Source organism: Podarcis tiliguerta (genome assembly GCF_965153285.1).
Source record: "Podarcis tiliguerta genome assembly, chromosome: 14".
NCBI lineage: Eukaryota > Metazoa > Chordata > Lepidosauria > Squamata > Lacertidae > Podarcis > Podarcis tiliguerta.
In genome coordinates this window covers 29363378-29383373 of record NC_139547.1, presented here as the reverse complement: position 1 = coordinate 29383373, position 19996 = coordinate 29363378, and the positions used below count along the sequence as shown (strand labels likewise).

Sequence of the window (19996 nt, the reverse complement as noted above, 5' to 3'; positions counted from 1 at the left end):
CAACCCCAGAGTTGGCCACGACTGGACCAAATGGTCAGGGGTCCTTTACCTTTAAGGGTGCTGAGATTTGTAGCTCTGTGGTGCCAAACTGCACTTCCCAGGATTCTGGAGGGGTGTGTGTGTGCTTTCAATGGGCTCCTAATGCCAGGTGTGGGCGTAGCTGATGTCTTGAAGCCAAAGCATCTACATTGGTCAAAGGGCATCTTCACTGACTAGCCCTCACAGGGGCATGGTGAAAGGGTGGTCATGAGGGAGACTGGCACTCAGGATGTCCTGCTCAGAAGTATCACCAGGGCCTGCTCATCCTCTGTGCCCGGGGTCAGGGCAGCCTCAATGCCCACCCCCTGTGGCCTCTGGGGTGCTTTTGAATGCAGAGCTTTGGTAGAAGGCGAAACAGGAGAGCCTTTCCCAACTGGGATTGGTGAAGCAGCCCCTCCACACCCTTTGCCCTGGAGGGAAGAGGCGCTCTAAGGAGGCTCACCTAAGAAAAGGACCCGGTCAGCTGCCTCCCTTTCACCCCCACCCCCAGCGTCACTGAGAAAAATCTCTCTCTGATGGATGTTTGCATTATTTTATTTCACAGGAGGAGGGGACAAGGAGGGTGGGGCGGGTCACATCCTGAACAGGGAGAAGGGGCTGTGCCTGAAGTACCCGTAACAGCAGAAATCTGTGCTTTATTCACAGGACAGAAATGTCGTAAAGGACGGTGCGTGGGGGACACAGGGCTCACGCAAAAGCCCCCCAAAGAGAAGGAGCAGAGGGGCCCAGTCCTTTGGCATGAGGCTGACACCCCCTGAGCAGGTGTGGGACCCCTTTCACTTTTTCAGAAGCTGGAAGGGTAGGCGCCCCCACCATGGCTCCCCCAGCTCTCATATTCTGGCTCCTTTGCCTGAGGGCTGCTCTGAAGGATCTTAAACCAGAAACCCTGGATATCTCAGGTGCCAAGTAGTGCCTAGGCAGTGATATTGATTTATAGACTATATTTATGTATATATATAATATATATATATGCATGTATTATCATTATTAAAAAATAAAATCCATCCTTGGGCATCACACACCCTCATTGCACCAAACAAAGGGACCTTCTGGAGCTCCCCCAACCCAGCTGCCCATGTGCAAAAATGCAACCAGGGGAGGAGGCACTGGCAGTGTGTGGCCACAAACCAGTGAAGTCAGGGTGGTAGTGACAGGCACCCCTTGGCACTTCAGGATGTTTGCTCCTGCCAACCATTTGCCATGGGCCAAGAGGAAGGCCAAGGCAGCCCAGTGGAGGGGGTGGAGGGAGAAGGGCCGTAGCTCAGGGGTTGGAGCACCTGCCTTGCAAGCAGAAGGTTCTTGGTTCGATGCCTGATCATGCTTCTCCAGAAAGGGCTAGGAGGGACTCCTGCCTGCAAAACCTGGAGAGCCGTTGCTGCCAGTCAGTGTAGACAATGCTGAGCTAGATGGACACTGAGTCAGCAGAAGGCAGCTTCCTACGTTCATTCAGAATAATTGGGACTAGGGTCTTTATTCCTAAGGGGAAGGACCATAGTTCAGTGACAGAGCAACCTGCGTTGCATGCGGAAGGTCCCAGGTTCAATCCTCTCCTGTGACATCTCAGGAAAGGTTAGGAATGTCCACTTCCTGAATCCCTGTCGAGCCACTACTGCCAGTCAGTGCAGACAATACTGAGCTAGATGGAGCAATGGTCTGACTCAGTCTAAGGCAGCTTCCTATGTTTGTATGAAACTCCCCTCTCCCCCCAAAAAATCACAGCTGCTCCCTGTCCAAGTGCTTATTCCCATCGGAAGTCCTGGCCCACCGTCTCGTAGAACTTGACGTTGTAGGGGTGGTAGAAGTCCTGCAGCTGCTCAATGACCTCGGGGTCGATCTGGACATGAGTCCTGCCCTTGGACTTGCCCAGGCAGCGTGGCAACGTGCCTCCAGGGGTGGCCTTCTTCAAGCAGGGGAAGCCCTTGGTCTTGTTGAAGTAGAAGTGCTTCTCGCTGATGAGCCTCTGGATGCCCAGGAAGTCCTGGATCTTGCCCATCTCCCCCGCTGGGTCGGTGATGAGCCGCTCGCCGCTGACAAAGTGCATCTGGGAGAGTGGAAAGTACTGGAGCCAGCTCTCCAGGTGCAGGGCGTAGAGGCCGATCCGGATGGCGCTCCAAGAAGTGTCCACCAGGCCCAGGCTGCGGTTGCGGAAGGAGAGGCCCTCAAAGGTGGGGATGTCAGGCTTCTTGGAGAGCGTCTGGGTGTAGTCGGAGATGGCCCGGGTCACCGGATTGCGCACCACCACGATCAGCTTGGTCTCCCGAGACATGTTGAAGATCCGCCGGGGGGCTTCCCGTGTGACAAAGTAGCTGGGCGTCTTCTCCATGGTGATCTGGGTCTCCAGGGTGCGGGGCATCAGGCGCCTGCAAGAGGAAGGCAGTGCAGGCAGAGGTCAGTTGCAAAGCAAATAAAAAGAGAGAACTTCTTCGCACACGGCTCCCTCCCACAGGAGGCAGAGGGCCATCACTGCAGGGGGGGGTGAAGTAGATGGCCCTTGGGGACTGTCAGGAGTGAGGAGGAATGATGGGGGCTGCATCCCTTCTCCTGAACCTCCCCAAGAACAGGAGGACAGTATAGATTCAGAACAGTGGTTTGCAGAAGGGCATAGTTCTGAGGCTGCAGAGGGGAGAAGCTGGGAAACATTGGAAAAGGAACAGCAGGAAGAAGAAGAAGCAGCACCAGGGGAGAGACAGCTGACATACTCAGTGTCTCTAGGAAGCGTTCCTGACCTCTCCCCCTCCAGGACCAGGCATGCATTGAGAGTAGTAGAACAGAAAGCTCAGAGGCAGAAAGCTCAGATAGGGATGACGTAGGATAAGAGAGGCAGAGGGGGTTGGGCTTTACTCGGAGCAATGCCATTATTTAATAGAGACTTCATTTCTTTGTCTGTCTCTCTGAATACAAAATAAATTACATTCTAAGAACTCCTCTCATTTATCTGCTTTTTGGCTGCCACTGAGGGAGGGATCGGATTCCCTGAAACCTGACAGGGACCCTTCCAACTCTATTTTTCTATAATATGATGGCTGCTAGCCAAGGTGACTATGGCTTCCCTCCAGTGTTGGAGGCCACAATGCTTCTGAATGCCAGTAGGTGCAAACCACAGGAGAGGAGACTGCTCTTGTGCTCTGGTCCTGCTTGCTGGATTGGGGCATCTGGTTGGCCATGTGAGAAGAGAATGATGGATTAGATGGGCCATTGGTCTCTGCCAGCAATCATCTTTGCATGGTCAGGAGGTGACTGGAAGCCCTTCTTTGCCACAAAATGTCCAGAACAGTGGCGTAGCGTGGGGGGTGCAGGGGGGGCCGGCCGCACCGGGCGCAACATCTGGGGGGGCGTGCTCGCACTCGCAGCTCTCTGCCCCTACCTGGCTCACTCACTCTCTCTCACTGCAGTGCTGGCTGTGCGAATCCGATCCGAGCCGCCGGGTCGCCGCCCACTGTGGAGGGGAGGGTGCCAGGCGTGCGGTGCGGAGCGGAGAGAGAGCGAGGGACTATCTGGGGGAGGGACAGTGCAGCGGGGGGGGGGTGCAAATTACTTGCCTTGCCCTGGGTTAGGGGGCGCAAATTACTTGCCTTGCCCCGGGTGCTGACAACCCACGCTACGCCACTGGTCCAGAAAGCCCCATTTGGACTTCTGCTGCAGACATCTCCCCGCCCCCCCCTTGTTTAACTTTTAACTTTTTTAAAAATAGTTTTTATTTGATTTTACAAGTATATAATCATAGTAAAACTACCATTCACATTTACAGATTCCTCCAAATTTCTAGACTTCCAACCTGCCCTCCATGGGTCCTTATATTATACCTTTTCTACAACATCATTGTCTGTGGACATCTTTTTAAAAAGCCACAACAAGTGTGACACCCTGAGGATGGAAAGGATTCCCTTGCCCCGTATTCAGGTTATCCAAGGCAGTGATTATTTCATCACCATATCCAGGAAATCTCTATAATATCTATCACTTAAAGAAATTTTTAAAAAATATATTCTTTGTATATCTCTTTTTAAATTCCAATAAAATTTATTCAAGAAAAGAAATCAATCCTTCTTTTACTTGCATATGGGAATGTTGTTTTTAATTAAGGACCAGATGAAGTGTATTCTAATAGTGGAAGTCCTGGATTAGTGGGAAAGGGTCAGCCACCATAGGCTGGTGGAGTGGAGCCTTTATTTTTGCAGTGCAGAGTCAGGCCTTCATTTGGGGGCCTGTCCAGACATGCAGTTGTGTTTTTATTGATGGCTGCAATGATTTTCATGTGTCAAACAGCAGCAGAGCAGGCTGCACTAAGATAGCATTCTTTCTTGATAAGTATCTAATATAGAAGAGGACAGTCAGCATTGTCATGTTTGCCAAATCGAGAGGACTTAAGGAATAATAAACATTAACTGATGGTAATTCCCCAGATACTTGGATACTAATGGTTTCCCTATTTTTCTCTTGAACTGCCAGTCTTATAAGAATGGAAAACTGAAACAATGCCCTTCTGCAAAGGCGCCCTTCCCTTACTAGTCCTCACATGCTGTGCCTGCGGTGAATTTTCATGACAACTTCTGAAAAATAAATTTGTAAACTCCTGCAGAAATGTGGAGAACTTGAATTAAGATTGGACAAATGAGAAACAAAGGAGCCAAAATCAAGTGCATTTCAGCCTGTGGGGCTTCTCTCCCCTCCAGGGAGACTTTCACAGCCTGCAAGATGCATGGTTGCTGGGAAGACACACCTTTCCCTTTCTCCAGCTGAAACCATTGCTTATTATCTCCTCTTCCGCCTGCAACTCCCCTCCCTTCTTGCCACCTTGGCACTCCTCTGTTGCTCAGGGGCTGCAAACGCCACCATTCCATTCTGCAGATTTGGAGAGCTCTTGGCTCTGCTCCTCTAATTTATTAATGCAGTTTATTCTGCACTTTTTGTAATTGATTAGGACCTGTAATTTTTGTTTTTTAAATACATGGACCCAATTCCTCACGGAATAGAGCTTTATTAAGCCCAGAGGTGGCCCGTTAATGAAACAGCCGTTTTATGAATCTCCCACCAACGCTGAGCTGCTTATAAAGCTGTCTGGCGCTGATGGATGACCCAAACCTGTTTTTGTGATCTAAACCCAGCAGTGGAAGCAGGGGCTCCCTGACACTGAATTAGCATCTTGCTGACAGCCTTTAAACAATAGGACTCATAATCTGGATTTATGAGGCTCAGAGCAAAGCAAAGGGCCAATTAAACCTACATGCCACTCAGGTACTTGACTAGGGTGGTGGCAGCAGTAAGATGTGCCTCCTGATCTCCAGCATGCCCTGTTGGCGCAGCTGGCGAGGAATACCACATCCTCTCTAGAAACCTCCTGGCGCAGGGAAGACTAACACCAGCTCTATGCTCTATGCCACTTCATTTCCAGGCTCAACTCAAGGGACTCATGTTAGTCTTTAAAGCCCTAAACAACTTAGGCCCCAAATACCTGAGAGCAGGGGTGAATAAAATATTGGGGGAGACATGTAAGTGTCACCCCACATAATTGATCACAAGATCTGGCATGCACACCATTTGAATGGAAATGCCCATGAATTTTGTGGGGGGCAACCCCCGCAAATATTTTAAGGGGGGACCTCAGCCCCTGGGAGTTGGCTCCTAAGCCTGTGAAGTCAATTTCCTCCGTACAGACCCAGGTGTTAAGATCAGCAGAGGGGCCCCTCTGGTAGTTCCACCAACCTTGGAAGCTTGGTGGTGGCTGCCTGGGCGAGGACATCTCTGTGGCAGCCCATAAGTGGTGAAATTCCCTCTCTACAGAGCTGCCCCATATACCAGAGAGGCAGCCTTCTCCCCTACAGACTCCCCCCACCCGCCTGGGTTCATGCTCCTTGTGTGAGTAACTGGGACTTGAGAGAGAAAAAGCTGGCTCCGCAAGGACTAGATGCCCTCTCTGCTCCCCTTTGTAAATTGAGTGTGATTTGCTCAGTCACCTTAGGCAGGGCTGCAGCTCAGGAGGAGAGTTAATTCTCCCTATGGGCTGTGACAGGATGGATCAGGCACTGGAGAACCCTTTGCCTGTGCAAGACTCCCCACATGGGGGTGGGCCTTTGACTCACGTTCAGAAACGCTCTCCCTCCCAGAGGCAGGCTGATTTGAAAAGTGCATCTGAGTGGCTTCTGCGCACATGCTCTCTGCCCCACCCAAGGCACTGCCAGAATTCCTGCCCACCCCCCTCCCCCTATTCATTCTCCCAAGCCGGTGCTTGTTCCATTTGCAACACAGAAGAGTAAATATATTTGTTTGTGTCATTGTCGTCCCCATTGTGTGCAGAAGACTGAGCAGGCAGGGACCCAAGTCTCTCCTTGCAGAGCGTGCCAGCCGACTTCAGGATAATCCTGGGTCTTAGTCACTTGTCAGCAGGAAAATGAAGTGTTTAGCTTGGCAAGGTTCCCAAACGGCAAACAGCAAAAACTCCACTCTCTTCCATCCTTCAGCGCCAGAGTCGCCATGAGCCAAACTCAGAATGCAGGAGTTTTCACAGGAGAGATAAACAGATCCCTTGATGGCCTCAGGGCCAATTCCCCGTGATTTAGCTGGCAAGGATGTGCCTGGCTAGTTAAGGCAGGTGGCACAACTTGCCATGCCCATGAGGTCCCAGGAAGATGACAATGGCTTTGGCCCTGGCTGATCAGCAAAGAGGGACCCCACCTACTTGCATTTAAAGGCCAGCCCACATAATTCACACTTTCTGAAGCAATATGCGAGCGAAAACACAAAACCATCCTTTGAAAGTAAAACCCCTCTGAATTTTGCATGCCGTTCCCCAGTGGAATAACATGTACAAAAATGCACTTATTTAGTGAAAATGGCACACGGCGATGCCCCGTAAGGGGAAACTGCTTTGCAAAAATGTCCATATCGGGAGCATTTTGCACTAAAATGGCTGGTGAATTTTCATGAGAATCCATGGAATCATAGAATGGTAGACTTGGAGGGGACCCAAGCAACCATCTAGTCCAACCCCCTGCAATGCAAGACTCATAGCTAACAAACTCACAAACTGATGTGGAAATATGCAGAACTGAATTTATGATTTAGACAAGAAATAAGGAAGAGAGAAACTGAAACTGACAGACATACACAGCCCTAGTTTCATCACATTTGTTAAGAATGCCCATAAATGTTTCTTTTTAATTTTTGTTTTTCTTCGCAGAATTGCAGCACAGCCAACCAGCATGGCTATGCCAATGAAGCTTGGTTCCAGAATGGCAGAACGCTGCCTGCCTCTCACTGGAGACAGCAAGCAGGGCTAGTCAGCCAAGCAAATGTGGAGAAATAAAAACCCAATGCTGTGTGTGTGTGTGTGTGTGTGAGGGAGAGAAGGGACATTGTACCTTAACCCCAGCCTGTGAGTAGACATAAGTCATTGACTCCTCCTTTCTTTTCCAATAGTCCCATAAGCTCATAAGTGTATTTTTTCCTGCAGGAAAAACGTGTGCAGGTTCATCGCAAGAAATGGTGCTCTGGTTAGTGCAAAACAACAAAAGTGTCTCAGAGAAACAAAAATTATATATATTTTTTCTTTTTTGCAAAATCAAAGCATTACAGGAATTACAGACCACAACAACGAATGGCACGCCTAACACCACACATTGGCTTGCAAAAGGGCTTTTCTTTTGAGTAGCAAAGGGAAGCGGCATCCCAAGCCACAGAAAAAGGCAAATGCCAGGCAAAAGCTTTGCACACTGGTAGGAGTAGGGCAGAAGGTGGGACATGCCCTGGCAATTCAGCAGACATTAAAAGCACCCAGAAAACCTTCCCTCTTTGTGGGCAGTGGAGATGCAGCACATCCTCTGCCCTTCAGGCAAACTCAGATGCTCCAATAATTATTCTTTAATTAAAAGCTCATTTAGAAGAAATGTTACGTGCCCAGGGAGAGAGTACTGGCTGGCGTGATCACTCAGGAGCAAGTCAGGTGGTGCATAAGACTGCAAGAGTTCAAGTTCTGCAGATGTTGTTAATATCAGCTGCTGTTTAGAGCACTGTCTGTTAGGCAAACAGGTAGGGGGACAGCCAGATCCCAAAGAGAGAGGGATGGAAGAGGAGGGCAGGCTAGTCACCAGAGGGCTGGCAAGGAGCAGCAGCTGTTTGCTGCACAGAAGCAGCTCCAGAGAAGAGATATCAGGCTGCAGCAAGGTTTGGGGGAGAGAACCTTCCTCTCAAGCCCTTGCATGCTCTCAGTCTGAGACCCCAACCAATTCAAGGAGCCAACATGCAGAGAGATGAACCAGCCAGCAGGAGACAGCTTCGAATGTCCGTCCATAAAGAGCAGCACACAGAAGAGGGCTGGCTGGCTTGCCAGAAGGTCAAGCCACCCAGGGGTGGGGAGATGGCTCACCTCCTTGCTGCTCATCATCCCAGACCAGGCCATTGGCATTCCCTCTGCCCCTCTCTCAAGGTGTTAGCATCCATGCCAAGGCTGCATTCCAGGGCGTCTTGGCAAAGAAACTCGAGCCCATCCTATTATACACAGGAGGACAAGACCTGCCATGCCCAGAGCAGGTTGGGCGCTCCATTTTGCAAGAGCCAAATCAGTCCAGCACACTCTGCTTTCTTTTACAGTTCTGGCATGTGTTGGAAATTGAAGGAATATCATGAACCTTGAAAAGTCTCATTTAGCTGTTCTGCCTGGGCACCTTATGTTGTTTTGTGGGTTGGTAGAGATGGATTGGAGCACGAAGCAGGCCCCCCAGAGGACACATAAGCAGAGCCTCACCCCCCACCATTAGCCGGCCATGCACATGTTGAAGTCTTCTTCTTCATTTTACTCAAATATATATTTATTGATTTGTATATTTATTCATGGCTTCCTACAATTCAAGTGTAGATTATCAGCAAATTGCCCACACAATGCAGTCATTCAGTGTGAAGGAAGGCAGAATTCACGACAACCTAACTTGAAATAATTTGCGGTGAGTGTTTGACGCAAGGTTGTCCATGTAAAATCATACAGCTGGAAGGGAACCCAAAGGTCATCGAGACTGACCCCTTGCCAGTGCAGGAAGCCCACTGTAACAGAATCCATTTCAGGCAAAGGGCTGTAACTCAGTGAGCCCGGGGGGCGGGGGTTTCAATCCCTGATGGCATCTCCAAATTGGGCAGGGAAAGACACCCTGCTTGAAACCTGCAGTGTTGCTGCCAGTCAGTGCAGACACTGCTGGGGTACATAGGCCAGTGGTCTGCCTCAGTATAATGTGGCTTCCAAATAGAAGTTTTTAAGCAGAGGCTGGTGACAACCTAATGAAGGACAGCCCACACCCTTCTGGGGCAGCTGCAGTTTAGTTCCCCTGTCGGACTGTTTATACTGCCTTCACATTCTAAATTTGGTCTAATTTTATTTTTTTTATCATTTGTACCCCTTGGTTCAGGTCCTACAGACATTTGAAGATGGCTAGTGCCTTGATGCCTTGTGAGAAGGCTGTATGCAAGTACTTTTATCAATACAATTAAAACATCAATAACAATATTGCCTGTTAATTGTCTGTTCTCCAGGCTAAACATATGCAGTTCCTTCAACCTTTCCTGTCACCTTCTTCTGACCATGTTTATCTGTATCCTTCTTAAACTGCAATACCCAGACCTGGAAATAATGTCCCACGTGAGATCTGACCCCAAGCAGAACAGAGTGGAACCATTACTTTTTGAGACCTGGGCATGATGCTTCTGTTGATACAGCCTAGAATGGCTTGAGCCTTGTTTGCTGCACTGTCACGCTGCTGACTTACACTCAGCTTGTATTCTATTAAACCCCTTAGATCCTTTTCACATTGACTGCTGGTAAACCATCCTGAATCTTACTGCTTTACACTTACCACTGTTGAAATTGGTTATGATTGTTTTGACCTCAGTTCTCCATCCTATCCAGAGCATATTGGGTCCTGTTTCTGTCTTATGCACTATTTGCTACTCCACTCAGTTTGGTATCCTCTGCAAATCTGATAAGTATCCCCTCCACTCTTTTGTCCATTTAATCTCTAAAGATCTCAAACACAGGGCCTAGGACAGAATCCTGTGACACCCTGCTTCTCCCCAGGTTGATGAGATGCCACTGAGAGCCATTCTTTGGTCCATCAACCAGCTACAGTAGTATCACCCACCCCAAATTTACCAGCTTGCTAACAAGAATATCAGAGGGAACATATCGAAAGGCTTTGCTGAACTAAAGATAGTCTATATCCGAAGTGTTCCCCTGATCTACCAGGCATTCGTGCAACTTAGCAAAGGATCTTCACGCACTCACCCAATCCAGTCAAGCAATGACCTGATACTGAAGGTCGTACGTCATTCCTCTCAAGGCAGGGAGACGTCCCAGCACAGCTCCTGCTCCCTAATCCTGCCCTTAGTCCTGAACATTGATACACTTATGTGAACAGCTGCCACCTCCAAGGGACAGTTGGACTGAATCTGAGGTAGGACACTTGGCCAGCCCAGGGACTGCATAAACCACCTGTCCCCATCACCCTTGACTTCAGGCAATGCTGGCTGTATGGATGATGCGGGATGAAATCCAAAACATCTGGAGGGTGCCATGTTGGTGAAGGCTAGCTCAAAAAATGGTGTAACTCAGTGTGTTGCTGGCAGCTAGTTGGGCATGATGGGGTTGTGCCAGCAGGCAGGACACCTCTGCTGAGCAGTAGTGCCCTGAATGCAAGAATGGAGACCTCATTAGGGATGTGCAGGGAAAGAGCACACCTTGAGATCACACAGGTACAAAGGGCTCTAAGTCCCACTGCAAAGGGCAGCACATCTTGGCTTGACAGTACTTCCTGCCCCATATTCAGGCAAGTGAAACCACAAAGGATCCTCCCCACCCCAGCCGAGCACCCCCCCACCCCAGCTTTTTCCGAGGCGTCATTCCTCTGAGGATAACAAGATCTATGTGTTCCTGGAAGTGCTTCAGACCCAGCTGAAGGCAGAGACTCGGGGACAAGGTCCACAAACAGCTCTTCTTGGCTTCAGGCTCCCCAGTTAAAAAGACCCACATTATGCACATGTTCTAGCACAATTTGTAAAGCTGATTTGGAATGCAAGTTTTATGATACACATTTCCCACTTGGGCTGGGAATTAGGTTTCCTGGGCAACTCTGGGGCCGGGGAGGAGGAGAGGCTTCTCCTTTTGACGGGTGGGTGTGGAATGCAGGATGCCAGCCTCGGCCTACTTGCTTGGTAGCAAAGGAGCTGAGAAAGCATTTGTTCCTTGCTGAAGCTCTAGGGGTTGGAGGTGGAGAATGCACAAGAGCTCCTGGAAGATTTAAATACCACCCTGATCTGTGGCACAGGAGGAGCTTTTTCTGCATAAAAACAGATGGAAGTGGCTATGATCCCAAGTCAAAGTGGCAGCACTGTGCAGCACATGGCAGGAGGCCTGGTGCCAGGTGCCTGATATGGTCCTGAAGTTGTTATGTGGACCTGTGCAAGCACTTCACAACCTAATCTACCCCGCAGGGCTGTTGTGAGCATTTTTTATTTTTTAAGCCCAAAACCCAACACAAAGAGAACAGAAATAACTTTTGGGCAATGCAATGCAAGACTAACTAAAATGGAAGCCAGGCTCCCTCTGCTGGTACATCACCAGCCAGCTGGGCGTTGACAGGTGGGTACTTTAAAGGGCATAAGACCACAATGCCACATGCAGAAATGGATGCAGGCAGATTTGTGCCTTGGAGCAAATTAAGATGGTGGGTTGAGCCGGGTCTGGGCAATGCGCCCTGGGTGCAAAGTTTAACAAGCAGTTATGTTTTTAAAGGGGGGAGGAGGTCTAGGGATGGTGTATAAAGACCCCGGGCCGCCCACCCTTACAAAGCCCCCTGCCAGTCACTCTATTTGCGAAGCTTCCAGCTCAACTCTCCATCAGGGTTTTGGGCTGCTGTCAGGGGGCTTGGGTATATTTCACGTGGGAAGGTCCTCCTTTGGGTGAGGGCTGTTGTCAAATGGCCAAAAGGAGGCAGGACTTGCTGCAGTGAGGAGGTGGATTGGCAAGGGGAGGGGGCCAGGGGAGCTCACCCCACCTGTCCCATGCCTTTGCTCCCCCACTTCGCTCCGCGGCTTCTAATTTGGAGAACCCAGAATGCCAGCCAGGCCCGCCCCTAGAGAGGCGAGCAGCTCCGCAGCTAACCACTGCACAATTCAGAATCTTAAGCCTTCTATCCCCTGGACTTGGCTGGCTGGGGGGAGGGAGACGTGGGTTTTCCTCCTACGAGTCCGCTTTGCTGGCAGACACGTCGACGAGGTTTAGGAGTCCTTCTTGATGTGCAAAGGCAACGCTCGGCCTGCGTAGCCCTGGAAGATGGCGGGGTTCGGGGGGCTCAGTCTCCCGGTACCTCTCCGCGCACCCAGAGAGGTGCCTCCAGAGGAGGATAGACTGGGGGGGGGGGTGGTAGCTGCAAGGAACTGGGGAAGACTTAACGCCCAGCACCCATGAGCCCAAAAGACACATGGAAGAGGAAAGTCCCCCAGTGCCCTGGGATAGGCACTTTGCACATGCTCTAAGAACTCGTTGATGCGCATATGTCATGGCTTGGGCAAGGAGATTCGAGCTATATAGACCTAGCCTTGAGAGGCGTTGCCAGCCAGGCTCAGCCAGTGCCCGGGACTCCCGCGCGTGTATAGAGTGCCGCTCCTCTCTGCCACCCTCCCCTTGCGCCGCCGCTCACCTGTACCACTCCAGGCCACGCTCGTAGTGCCTGTCGAAGAAGTGGGGCTCGGTGCCGAGGGCGCGCACGGCCGGGTGGCCGCGGATGAACTCCAGCACCGCGCGGGTGCCGCCTTTCTTGACGCCCACAATGAGTGCGTGCGGGAGCCGCTTGGTGCCCACGCTCCGGGAGGCAGGCGGCGGCGGCGGCGGCGGCGGCGAGGAGGAGCCGTTGCCGGCCGTGGCGGTGGAGCTGGCTGCAGCCGGGCAGGCGCGCCACTTCTGCAGAAGTTTCTTGCGGGCGGCGGCAGCAGCAGGCAGGCAGCGGGCGGTCGTCCGGGGAGAGGCTGCTCTCGCTGCTGCCGCTGCTGCCGCCTCCCCGCTGGCCAGCGGCTCCGGCTCTGGCGCGCAGCAGAAGAGGAGGAGGCTGTAGCAGAGGTAGGTGCCGGCCAGCGAGAGGAGCGCGCCCAGCACCAGCGCCCGGCAGCGCCGCCGCCGCCGCCGGCTAAGCGCCATGGCTCCATCGCCAGCAGCCGGGCGCGGCGGGCCACGGCTCCCCTCGCCGGCGCCGTCGTCGGAAGCGCATCGGGCCGGGCGGAGAGGCGGGCGGAGATGCAGGCAGGCGAGCTCGGCGGCCCGCCACTGGCGGCCCCGCTCCTGCTGCGGCCCCGCTTTAAGGGGCGCCTGACGTCAGCCGAGCCGGAGCCGCCCCCGCGGCAGCCCTGACGCTCCCGCCGCCTCGCCGGGCTGAGCCCCCGACGCGCCCGTAGCCGGTGCGGAGATCGCAGCCCCGGCTGGACTCCAGTTTCCCCCAGCCTTGCACTGGGACATGTCACGGGAGTCGAATAAGGGAGGAATTGGGGATGCCCCTTTCTAAGTGGGAGTCGGAGGACGCTCTTCTTCGTTTTCCTTATGACTGATGATCTTTTCTGAAATTGATATACTGTACAAGGGATCCCAAGACGGCCAAAGCGCAAGCGAGAACACAATTTAAACATCCCAAAACAATCCCCATACAGCCCGGGAAAGTTTCCCCTTTAAAAATGAACCAGGTACCTCTGACCACGTGCAGAGTGCCTTCTCTGCGCCCTGGGGCAGTCCCAGTGGGCTTGGGCACGCTTACCCGGACAAACAGTTGGCTCCTTTGCGCAAGGAGGCTCCGTGGCTGCCGATGCAGCCTCCGGCTCCGCTCTCTGCCTTCCTCCTTCTCCTCCTCCTCTAGGGCCACCAACATTACGCACTACTGCGCAGCTTGCCTGAGCCGGCCTGGTCCTTCTCGCGTACCGCCTCGCCAGCGCAGTGCGCGCAGCCTCCTATCGGAGGAGTACGCATCCAGCGCTTTGTGAAGCACCTTTAGGATGACACCCATCTTTGCGCTCCGCCTTAGTGACACGCTAATGCCGCAATAGAGCCGGGTTTCTTTAGCACAACACGCAAATGTTGACCCGCCTAGCCTGTCACCTCGGGCCTTTCCCAGCTCGGGAACCTCCAAGAGTCAGTCTTTTGTGTGCAGGCGGCTGCAAGGATCGAACCGGGGACTCCAGACTGCGAGGGGCTGCTGGGGGCAGGGCAGGGGCCCCCGAAGCTACTGGTGGCCCGAGGTGCCTCCTCCTCCTCCGGCTTCTTCATTGCAGAATTGTATTGATTTTGAAAAGCGAGGCTTTCTGCGGTCTCTGTGGCGCTCTGGATCGTTTTGCATGCGGCGCAGCGCTCCGAGGGCTGCTTTGGTGGCAGCGGAGAGCAATAGGAGACGTGCCAAATAAGGAATTGAAGACGCACAAAGAGCGCCCAGCGGCGGCCCTTGCCCGGGTATTAACGTACACACAAACACACGGCTGAGTGGGTGGGGAGGGGCAAGGAGGGGCAGAAGGTGCGGGCCTTGCCTGCTCCTTGGATGTTCACCTGCGGGAGGACAGCGCCAGGGCCGGGCTGCAAGGCCCCGGGGGAGCAGCCAGCAGCGGCGCCAAGCGATTCTGCAGAGAGCAAATAAGATTAAAGGCAACCGCAGGAGCCTTGATATCTTCTTCAGGTTCTGGCGAGAGGCAGATCAAAGCTGTCAAATGTTTCACAGCAGGAGAAGAGGGCGAGGAGGAGGAGGAAGGAGGCGAGGAAGAGATGTTTCTGCCTGGGGCAGGTGGTGCTTCTGCCAGCCTGGCCAAGTTGATTTCACAAGGGGCGGTTCTGGAGACCAGGATGCCGGACTGGATAGGCCCCTTTTGGCCTGATCCAGCAGGGATCTTCTTATGTTCTTTCATTCTTAGATGCTCTCATGGGGTAGGTGTAGGAACCTGGAGCAAGTACCAGTCTTAAGGAGCAAGGAGGGCTTGACTGGAGTCTGGGCACACCAAGGCACAGTGCAACAGCCTAGGAATGAGTGCCTCTGAGGATGTACAGAGTGATTTTGTGTTAAACCCAGCCCACCTGAGATGAGGGAGCAGGGTTTCCTGATCTGGTGGCTGTGAGATCAAGAAATCCTGGGCACAGCGTCGTGGCTGTTGGCGCTTCAGTCTGCCTGAAAACAACAGATTCTCCGCCCTGCAGCATCAGAATTCAGTGGCCAGGTTGCTTATTTGGGCAAGACAGTTTGAGCATATTGCACCAATCCTGGCCTGACTGCCCTGTCTGCCAATTAGCTCCCAGGCCCAGCTCAAAGTGCTGGTTTTGACCCATATAAAACATCCTGGACTCTGCATTCATCATCTGAGGCCCTTTTGTAATATTTTGTTTTAAATTTTGCTGCTGCTTCAGTTTCCTGTACACTGCTTAGAGTTATTTTTAATACAGGTGTCTCCCAGCTTATGTACGTTTGACTTGCACGTGACCGCATATACGCATGGTGCTAGGAAATAATTAAATAAATAAAGGCATGAAAAGGGCAAAAACGGCCCCCAAAGAATGGGAAAACTGCAAAAATGATGTGAAAAGAGCAGGAAAATGGCTAGCAATCCCATGAGCCTTTGCATCAACCTTTGAGACCTGAGGAGAGCTGAAGTTTGAAAAAGGAGGTGTGGAGGGAGTGATTTTGGTGGAGTTTCGCTTTTTAGATTGTTTTTGCCACTATACACAATTTCACATATATACGTGGTGCCTGGGAACATAACCCTCCATGTAAGTGGGGAGACGCCTGTATATATAGAATACACACACAGACACTATCTATCTATATAGAAACTAAATAATCAGTCACTATCCTATTTTTCTACCCAGTTGTGTTCCCTACAAAAAAAACACCCCCCAACACCCCCCCATACGGAATAGAACAAAAAAATGTATTTCAGCAATTGAACCTCATGCACATGTATTTGTGAGACTTAATATAATGTCCGAAAGTGACTGACAAAGCAGCTCTTGTGGAGACAGGCAGACTTCCCTTCCTAGGTCAGAGACAATGAATTGCATTTGGACTCCCAAGACAAACTGTTTGCGGACTTAAATTGTCATTCCCTGCCAAGGTCAGATTCCCTGGGCCGGGCCGGGGCTGCTTAGGAAACATGACTTTAAGCAGGACTGAACATGCTCTGGAAAGCTAAATGGTGTATCTCTCTGCCCCCCTCCCTCTCCTGCAATGTAATCACTTTGAGCAGAGCCCTGAAATGAAAGGGATAAAGTTGTTTGTGGGTGTAGTGGAGGGAGGGGGGAGGGAGGAAAGAGCTTTAATCTTGCTGAGTAGATTACAGAGATTACTCCAGTTTAATCCTCCCATATCTGTCACTGATGCGATAAAGACCCTAACGAAACCAATGGAAGCCTCTCAGTGCACTGGGTGCTCCAAGTGGCTGTTGTGGTTGGGGTGACTGGGCAGCGGGTGGCAGCAGCAAATGCCTCCCATTGGCTTTTTGGTACATTTAAAGGTAAAGGTAAAGGACCCCTGACCATTAGGTCCAGTCGTGGCAGACTCTGGGGTTGCGGCGCTCATCTCGCTTTATTGGCCGAAGGAGCCGGCATGCAACTTCCGGGTCAAGTGGCCAGCATGACTGAGCCGCTTCTGGCGAACCAGAGCAGTGCATGGAAATGCTGTTTACCTTCCCGCTGGAGCGGTACCTATTTATCTACTTGCACTTTGACATGCTTTTGAACTGCTAGGTGGGCAGGAGCAGGGACCGAGCAACGGGAGCTCACCCCGTCACGGGGATTCGAAGTGCTGACCTTCAGATCAGCAAGTCCTAGGCTCTGTGGTTTAACCCACAGCACCACCCGTGTCCCTTCTGTTGGTATATTTAGGGCAGAACCAAATGGGGTAGAATCGGGCAGGTTAGCCCTAAGGAGGGATCACTGCACAGGAGCAGGCAGAGTACCTGCTTTTGATGCAACAGGCCCACCGTTGACTCCCCAGTGACAGCATCTCCAGTTAAAGAAGTTCAAGAAGCAGGAGATTCAGGGAAGGTCCTTCTTTGCCTGGAACAACCCTGCAGAGAGACTGCCAGCCAGAGCAGATGCTGCTGGGGCTAGATGGGAAAACAGAGTGGCTTAGTATACGGCAGCTTCCTATGCCTTTCACCTGTATGTGATGTTGAGTCCCTGCACCAGGCAAAAGAAGGTCCGCTCCTGCCCCAAGAGTGACCCCCACCCACCCTGCACAGAGCACCTAAGAAGGTCAATGGCAGCGTGACAGCAGGGGAAATCTCCTATGAAAGTAAAGTAAAGTAAAGAAGCTTTGGGCTGTCCCTTGAGTCTGCTAGATGACATAGATGTCCCTTGAGTCTGCTAGTTGCCTTAGGAGAGCGAGAAAAATTCTCAGGGATGACTCACACCCCAGCCATCACCTCTTTCATATTCTACCCTTGGGCAGGAGAAATAGAAGTATAATCAGCCGTACCAACAGGCTAAAAAATAGCTTCTATCCATGGGCTGTTTGATTTCAACAACAACTGATTGGTTCAAAATTGGGAAAGGAGTACGGCAAGGCTATATATTGTCTCCCTGGTTATTTAACTTATATGCAGAATTCATCATGCGAAAGGCTGGGCTGGATGAATCCCAAGCCGGAATTAAGATCGCCAGAAGAAATATCAACAACCTCAGATATGCAGATGACACAACCTTGATGGCAGAAAGTGAGGAGGAGCTAAAGAACCTTTTAATGAGGGTGAAAGAGGAGAACACAAAATATGGTCTGAAGCTCAACATCAAAAAAATGGCCACTGGTCCCAACATCAAAGATCATGGCCACTGGTCCCATCACCTCCTGGCAAATAGAAGGGGAAGAAATGGAGGCAGTGAGAGATTTTACTTTTTTGGGCTCCATGATCACTGCAGATGGTGACAGCAGTCACGAAATTAAAAGACGCCTGCTCCTTGGGAGAAAGGCGATGGCAAACCTAGGCAGCATCTTAAAAAGCAGAGACATCACCTTGCCAACAAAGGTCCGTATAGTTAAAGCCATGGTTTTCCCAGTAGTGATGTATGGAAGTGAGAGCTGGACCATCAAGAAGGCTGATCGCCGAAGAATTGATGCTTTTGAATAATGGTGCTGGAGGAGACTCTTGAGAGTCCCATGGACTGCAAGAAGATCAGACCTATCCGTTCTTAAGGAAATCAGCCCTGAGTGCTCACTGGAAGGACAGATCGTGAAGTTGAGGCTCCAATACTTTGGCCACCTCATGAGAAGAGAAGACTCCCTGGAAAAGACCCTGATGTTGGGAAAGATGGAGGGCACAAGGAGAAGGGGACTACAGAGGACGAGATGGTTGGACAGTGTTCTCGAAGCTACAAACATGAGCCTGACCAAACTGCGGGAGGCAGTGGAAGACAGAAGTGCCTGGCATGCTCTGGTCCATGGGGTCACGAAGAGTCGGACAAGACTAAACGACTAATCAACAACAACAACATGGGCCGTTAGGCTGCTGAACGGAAAACAACATAGCGAAATTGACTTGTGAGGTGGTGTGTTGTTCGATAAGAGATTGAGTGTTTGGGGGGGGGAGGGAGGCTCATTTAATTTCATTGTACACAGGTTGTACAATGACGATAAATGTATTATTATTATTATTAGTACTATTATTATTAAGCTTCATGGCCTCTAATTCTGGAGGGACCCCAGAAGCAGCTTTAGTCCACCTTACTTAAAAAAATGGGTCTAGTAGATGCAATTTGAGTCTCATGATTTTTTGCTGTATATATTTCAACAACCCCAAAGTTTGAGAGTCAGTAGCATAGATGTTGTAAATGTTGTTGTAAACAACCCCATTGAAGAAGTTAGCAGGGGTTACCCAGACCTTGTGGTTGGTTGCAAAGGGCCCCCCATAAGAGTTCAGGGCCCCCAAAACATAGGTCCACCACTGTGTGAGATAGATCCCAGCTTTTCCAGGCAAGGGGGTCTGTCCTCAAAAGCCTCCACCCCCAAATGGTCTTGGGGCATGCAGCACTTATGTGAATGCGGAATGTCCTGCAATTGGGGCAGCCTTCATAGAATAAGGCAGTGATGTAGAAGGGCCACAGTAGCTCAGTGGGTAGAGAATCTGCTTGACACCCACTAGGTCCTTGGTTCAATCCCCACTAACGGCATCTCCAGGTAGGGCTGGGTAAGACCCCTGCTGCTGGCTTTGCAGAGCCACTCATTGCCAGTCAGTGTCGACTGGAAATAAGGCAGCTTCTTATGAGTCCTTGACCATCTTCATGGCTGTTGAGTGCTGAGAGTGGGGAAGGCCAATGGCAGAAGTGCCCTTGCCTCCCTGTGTTCCCCTGAGCCACCAAGAGGAGGCTGATTTCTGTCTCCAGAGCCCAGGCAACCAGGCAGGCATCCTCATCAGGGCTGGTCCAAGTGTAGCAGAGAAAACAGGCAAACACACAAGTTGCACATATGGTATGACTGGAAAAGAGTTCAAGTTTGCAAATACGCCTAAGCAAAATTATACATGGGTGTGAATATGAGTGGCATGTTTGCTAATATGCCTCTGGGCGATGGAGTATGTTTGCAGGCGAAGGCCATCTTTGTGAGGACACCATCTGGGGTTGCTTGTCCTAAATCTAGAGTGCCATGCTCAGTGCTACACTCCTTAGAAGCATCTAGGCTTAGCACCACCAAGATGATGCTGGCTGGACTCATTTGGAGTGGCACCACTGAGACTGAAGTGAAAGCAACCCCTTGGTAGCCAAGCTATGGGGTGCTCCACCTGATGTTTCTGTCCAGAGGAACTTCTCCAGCCCTTGCACGGCCTGGCCAGGGAGGTGTATATAAGATAAGCATTTGGTGGCATTCCACAATCAATATGGAAGCAGGAAATTGTTTGAAGTTCCCCTATTGCTAATTTAAATGCAGCATCTAACAGCCTCTTCCTTCCCAGCTGGGAGCAGCAAAAGGAT

At 51.2% G+C, this 19996-nt stretch overlaps 1 protein-coding gene across 1 annotated transcript; it reads right to left on the bottom strand.

Moving 5' to 3' along the window:
• Window positions 1-557: 557 nt before the first annotated feature.
• On the bottom strand, window positions 558-13336 carry LOC310664116 (heparan sulfate glucosamine 3-O-sulfotransferase 2-like). The gene is made up of 2 exons (XM_083412699.1): window positions 12717-13336; window positions 558-2399 (listed from the first exon to the last, which is right to left on the bottom strand). Exons 1-2 carry the CDS (start codon window positions 13208-13210, stop codon window positions 1778-1780), a joined length of 1116 nt encoding a protein of 371 aa, XP_083268825.1. The 5' UTR covers window positions 13211-13336; the 3' UTR covers window positions 558-1777.
• Between the last annotated feature and the right edge of the window lie 6660 nt (window positions 13337-19996).

Excerpts from the sequence above, each read along its gene's own strand:
- LOC310664116 (XM_083412699.1), bottom strand. The coding sequence starts at position 13,210 with ATGGCGCTTAGCCGGCGGCGGCGGCGGCGCTGCCGGGCGCTGGTGCTG. Across the intron at positions 2,400-12,716 it reads CGTGGCCTGGAGTGGTACAG|GCGCCTGATGCCCCGCACCC; the intron begins GTGAGCGGCGGC and ends TTCCTCTTGCAG.